At 30.0% G+C, this 6435-nt stretch overlaps 1 protein-coding gene across 1 annotated transcript; it reads left to right on the forward strand.

Moving 5' to 3' along the window:
* Window positions 1-254: 254 nt before the first annotated feature.
* Window positions 255-3784, forward strand: LOC120077111. The gene is made up of 6 exons (XM_039030997.1): window positions 255-1250; window positions 1330-1532; window positions 1606-1837; window positions 2135-2220; window positions 2317-2408; window positions 3167-3784. The coding sequence occupies exons 1-6, from the start codon at window positions 1182-1184 to the stop codon at window positions 3418-3420; spliced, it is 936 nt and encodes a 311-aa protein (XP_038886925.1). The 5' UTR covers window positions 255-1181; the 3' UTR covers window positions 3421-3784.
* Window positions 3785-6435: the final 2651 nt, after the last annotated feature.

The raw sequence follows: 6435 nt of genomic DNA on the forward strand, positions 1-6435 counted from the left end.
GAATATTCAAAGATCTTCGAGTTCATGCTAAATTATCCCAAAAAACTATTGAACAATCTCTCAAGTAAGTCAATATATTTAATAAATATCATATGATAGCCACAATAATTAATTTTTCTAAAAATAAAGCCATGTAATTGTCTCCCATATGAACTCAATGTATTTATTGTAATTTTCTTTTAAAAAAAAAGTAATAAAAAAGTCAATAAATGAAAGGGACGTCATGAACAAATTTATAATGCGCACCCTTCTCTTCAGAGGAACAGAGGACAAAGACATTTCCCCCCTTTCATCGGATTAAAATTCACAACATAAATGGAAAATCTTTAAACCCAATTATAATTCTTCTTCTTGTTCTTCATTTTAGCTTCATAATTCTCTCTTCTGAAACAATAATAGAGAAAAGAAGGATCTGTTTTTGCAGTTTTCCCTCCCCTGTTTTTCTGTCTCTCACCATACTCTGTTTTTGCTGTTTCTTTTTCCTCCTTTTTTCCTGTTAATTTTACTGCCTTCATTTCGTCATTTTCTTTACCGGAAAAAACTAATCATAAGTCCAGAAATTATGGGTTTCTGTTGAAAAAAAATTAAAGTTAAATAATCCATTCATGGTTTCGTAGCGTATTCTTCCTCATTTCCTCCTTTTTTAGTTTTAGCCTTCGTTTTCCCATTGAAATCCTTTCTGTATTTGGGTGGTTTCTCTGATTTGGCAATTTTTCATTCTGGGTTGTTTCGTTTTTGAATGAAAAAGGGTTTAATTCTTCTGGGGTTGGCTGAGATTTTGTAGGATTGAAGAAACAATTTTGGATTTTCTTTTTTTAATAGCTGAAAGCGTTTGTGGGTTTTGGGATTATAACCAGCAAAGAATCCAAGTGAATAAAGGAAGAAGCAGAAAAGAAACAGAAAGAAGAAGGAGATTTCATTTTCTTCTTTTTTTTCTTTTTTTTCTTTTTTCTTTTTTTTGATACTCTCTGTCAAATTTCTGTCTTAAACGTCAAAGAACAGAAATTTCTCTCACTGCCATTTAGCATTTTTTTCCCCTTTTTATTATTATTATCTCTCACTCCTTGTTTCTCTCAAATCCCGACAGTCTCTCTCTTTTTCTCTCTGCCATTTTTGTTTTTTCTCTCATTAGCTTCCTATTCTGTTTCCTGGATTTTTCACAATCTCCAAAAGGGGTAAAAATGGAGTCCAATTTGGATTGTTTTCTCCATTGTACAACACCAGTGGTTCAATCCCAATTCCTCCCAAAGGTACAAAGTTTTTGACCTCTTATTCTTCAATTCATTTCATCATATTTAATGGGTTTTCATTGAATTTCACAATTTCCAGACAGAAATCAGGAATCTCAATCGTCTATGGCATCCATGGGAGAGAGAAAAAGTAGAATATTTCACTCTAGGTGATCTCTGGAAATGCTTCGATGAATGGAGTGCTTATGGAGCCAAAGTTCCAATCACTTTAAACAATGGAGAGACATTAACTCAATATTATGTCCCCTATCTCTCCGCTATTCAAATCTTCACTGGTTTTAGGTAATCTCTTCATCTCTTTCTCTCAATCTAAAATGAAAAATTGATGATTTTTAAGAGTTGCTCTGTTTTTCAGGGTGGAAACAGAGTCTGGTGATGGAGATACAAGGGATTTCTATAGTGATTGTTGTAGTGAAGAGAGTGATAGTGATAAACTATGGAGATGGGATGGAACTGGAAGTACTTCTTCTGAAGATGGAGGATCTGAACAAGAAGCACTTTTGCATCTAAATGATCGATTAGGGTACCTTTACTTTCAGTTCTTTGAGAAATCAACTCCATATGGAAGAGTCCCTTTACTGGATAAGGTAGCCTCTAAATTCTTTAATTTGTTCTTTTCTCAGACAAACTTGACGATAAAAAAAGAGATAAAGTAGTAGAAAACAGAATATTTTAAAACTTTGGTATTGGACTAAACTAAGCAACTTGACAATCTTTCTCCTTTTTTGTGCTGAATAGTATCGCTTTGTTTTGGGGAATTTTAATATTGTTTTGTTTATGTTGTGGTTCTTGCCTTGTGTTCTGTCTTGTCCATCAAAACTGTAAAAGAAGGAATAAGAATTTAGAGATTCTTTGATTTGAAAGAATTATTCGACCCTTTTCAGATCAATGGATTAGCTCGAAGATTCCCAGGTTTGATGACACTTAGAAGTGTGGATCTGTCGCCAGCAAGCTGGATGGCTGTGTCATGGTATTATTTATTCTACTCTGCTTTCTTCGTTTGTGGAGTGTTGCTTTTTTGTAAAGAGAATAAATAATTTTCTGATGATTTGAGACCATTTTTTAGGTACCCAATTTATCATATTCCCATGGGAAGAACCATCAAGGACTTGTCCACTTGTTTCCTCACTTATCACACTCTCTCATCTTCATTTCAAGGTACTCTGTTTTTCTCCCCCACTCTAAATTATGATCCAATTGAAATGTCTTGAGTTGATGAAAATTAGCACAAAAATATCATATCGTTATTAATTGGAGGGGAAATGATGAATTAGATATGATTTCTCGCTTTGATACATTCTAATTAATCAATAAATACAAAAAACAAAAAAAAAAAATCAAGAACAAATCACTAGATATTTAGATCATCTTTTGACGAACATTTTTCTTTCCTAATAAAAGTTTTTCACTCTTTATTTTGTTATCGATTCTCTACTAATATTTTAAGAAATCAAATAAGTTTGAAAATTTTAAAAAAAATATATATTTCTCTAGAATTTGATTAGCAAAAACCTCTCATTAAAAAAATTGAGAAAAACCGACATAAATTTCAAAAATAGAAAGCTAAAAGTATAGGTTCTGTTTGGTAATTTTTTTTTTTTTTAAAATTAAGTTTATGAATATGACTTTCACCTTCAATTTTCTTCATTTGTTATCTACTTTTCACCAATTGTTTAAAAATCTAAGCCAAATTTTGAGAACTAAAAAAAAGTCGCTTTCAAAAAGTGTTGTCTTTAAAATTTGGCAAAGAATTCTACTGTTGTACCTAAGAAAGATGCACATCATTGTAAGAAATGTGGATGGAATAGGCTTCATTTTCAAAGACAAAAAACAAAAAACAAAAGGATTACCAAATAGGGTCATAACTTTAATCATTTATTCATAATATTAACACGGAGGAAGTATGTATATCGTAGATATGGAGATGGAGGAGGAGGAGAAGGGGGGAGGAATGAAGAGGCGACAAAGGAGGGAAGTAGGGGAAGGGATATCGGTGACAGCATTCGGGGTGGTGACGTACAAGATGCAGGGGAGCCTATGGGTGGCGGGCAATGGTGGTCGGGACCAGGAGAGGTTGGTGTCGTTGTCGAGCGTGGCGGAATCATGGCTAAAGCAGTTGAGGGTCCAACACCATGACTTCAATTACTTCACAGGTCTTCGCCGTGGCTAACTCAATGAATCAATCACACATATCATTGTCATCCACCACAATACAACCCTCTAGTTTTTTTTGAAAAGTTGAAGCTTTTTTTCCCCTTTTCTTCCTTTCTTCTTCATTGGGTCCTTCAAAATGCTTAAGAAACTTTGGTTGAGATATATCGAACATAAAAAGAAAAAGAAAGAAAGAAAGCGAGACTAATAGGAATTGTTGTGGAAAAGCTATGGTTTGTAGCCATGGAAAATGGCTCCAATGGTCTACTCTATCAAAGTGGGCTAACATATTATTTCATCCCAACAATTTCATACTCTTAGATATTGTTCTTAATGAATCAAAGTTATAAATCATATATAACGATGGTTTGGTTTGGATTATAGAAAGGTTGTGATTATTTGAAGAATATATATAAACCCATATATTTCACGTGTAATTTTAACTAAAGAAAGTTTTAATTGAGAACTAATTCTAAACGTTTTTTCCCTTCAAAATTGAATATTGTACTAGCAAGAGAATAAATATTGTTTTATGATTGATGTCAACGAAGATATCAATAATGGAAGAGAGTTCTAAAAAATTCTTTTGAATCATTAAGATGCGTTAAGATGAATAATGTTCATTATAATCAAATTAATTTCTTAGTGAACTGATAGTTGTTGCTTAACATATGATGACTACAATTTTAGGTCAAATTACAAGTTTTGTTCCTATGATTTGGAGAAAGTTAGAATTTAATCCTTATGATTTGATAAAATTATCACAAATAAGGACTAAATATTCTTATTATAAACTATAAAGACTAAATTCTAACTTTTTCTAAATCATAAGAATCAAATTTATAATTCAATTGTAATTTTATTATTCTAAGTTGAAGTGACAAGGATATGGTAAGAATGCATTGCCATGTTTGAGATGCAGGTGATATTGACACTAACTAAACATGACTCCAAACAAATGCTTTTTGAAATATTGACTTTTATATACAAGATAATTGGGGTTTAGTATAAAATAATTTATATTATATCCTATAATGGTTGGTTTAATCCTAACCTATATGATGGTAAGATCTAGAGAAATTGTCAAAAATAATAGGTTAGGTTTTTACCTTACAAAAGGTTTTCACCTTACAAAATTAGCACGTATTTTGAAAAATCATAAAAATAGTTTTTTTCGGTCCATTCGGACAAGATTGACCACCAAGAATTAGTTAAAAAATCAACTTTTTATTACTTATCGATTATTTTGGGCCTTCTCGGTTCCTCTCACCTGATTACACACTGAGATTTGCTAATTCTTTTATGTAATCTTCTCAAAACTCATAACAAATCTTATATTATTTTCAAATTTTCCAATTATCAAAATAGATTTTCCAAATTGGATCACATAATCTCGGTGGATGGAGAAAAACTATTTTTAGGACAAGACCCTCAAACTATCTCCACAATGGTATGATATTGTCTACTAAACCCTCATGACTTTGTTTTTTATTTCACTCCAAAAGGTCTCATACCAATGGGGATAGTCATCCTCCTCTTATCTAACCAATGTGGGACTTTGGTTGCATTCGCAACAAATATTTTAAAAAACTAAACCAAATTTGAAAACTAAAAAAATAGTTTTTAAAAACTTGTTTTTGTTTTTGGAGTTTGATTGAGAATATAACTCTTGTACTTAAGTGAGATGCAAATCATTGTAAGAAATTATGAGGAAATATGCTTAATTTGTATAAAATAAAAACCAAAACCAAATTGCTACCAAACGGAGCCTCGGTCTCTGGTTTCTTATTTTTGAAATTGCGTTTATTTCCTCTAAATTTCTTTTTGCCTTTCTTGGGTAAACGAGTTAGTACTCTTAGCCCATTTCTAAAAACAAAAAATAAACTTTTAAAAACTATTTTTTTTTTTTAATTTTCAAAACTTGGTTTGGTTTTTAAAAATATTGGTAAAAAGTATATAACTAAGCATGAACTTTAGAGGTGGAAGAAATGCTTGTAGGTCTAAGTTTTAAAAACTAAAAACTAAAAATTAAAAATCAAATAGTTTACCAAACTATTTTTTACTTGTAACAATTTTAGTCCTTACACTTTAGTAGTAATAATTTAGTTGTGTACTTAAAACTTATAATAATTTAATTTCTACCGTGAAAATGTCATAAATAATCATGTATCAATTTTTATTATGTAACAATTTAAGTTCTTATAGTTAAACGCATTTGATCTATAATCAACTTATTGGTCTATATGTGTACGTATTCTCATTAATATAAATTTTATGATAGAAATTAAATTGTTATAAAATTGTTACAAATTATGGAAATTAAGTTCATGGTGGTTTAAGTTAATTCACATGATAAATAGTTCGTGGTGGTTTTTTACTTTAGGTTGCTTTTATGAAAACTAGCTTATGTTTTATAATAATATCCACAAAAAATTATATTATTCTTATAGTAGTAGTATTATTCCATTTATTTACCCTATGAATTTTTCTTCATAAATAATTTTTTAATACTATTGTTTCATTTAATCACATTATGGATTTCTCATAAATGTTTATATAGTTGACTATGAATTAGAGGTAATATCAAAACCTACCACCATAGTATATGAATGATGGAGGTCCAGTAATTAATTAAATTCACTCATTTTTATATACAATTTGCATCTCCAATTTGCCACAAATTTAACTAATTAATTTTGCTTAAAGATGAACAAAAGAATAATCAACTTAAAAGAATAATGCCTAATAAATAGTTATGAATAACAATAGAAGGTAATAATCGGCATAAAATTAGTTTCTTTTATGTGAGAACACAAGGTCAACTTTGAATTCCCATAGTCAACCAACTATTAAGTAAATATTATTTGATTAAATATCACATTTAGTTTCTAAATTTTCGTAGAAGTAACAATATAGTCTTTGAACCATAAAGATTTAATTCATCTACTTTTTATTTTGTAATAATTTAGCTCTTGAACTTTATTGTTAATAATTTGATCATTATACTTTAAATTTTATAACAATTTAATCCCTA

This window comes from Benincasa hispida, chromosome 5, assembly GCF_009727055.1.
Source record: "Benincasa hispida cultivar B227 chromosome 5, ASM972705v1, whole genome shotgun sequence".
In the NCBI taxonomy this organism is placed as follows: Eukaryota; Viridiplantae; Streptophyta; class Magnoliopsida; order Cucurbitales; family Cucurbitaceae; genus Benincasa; species Benincasa hispida.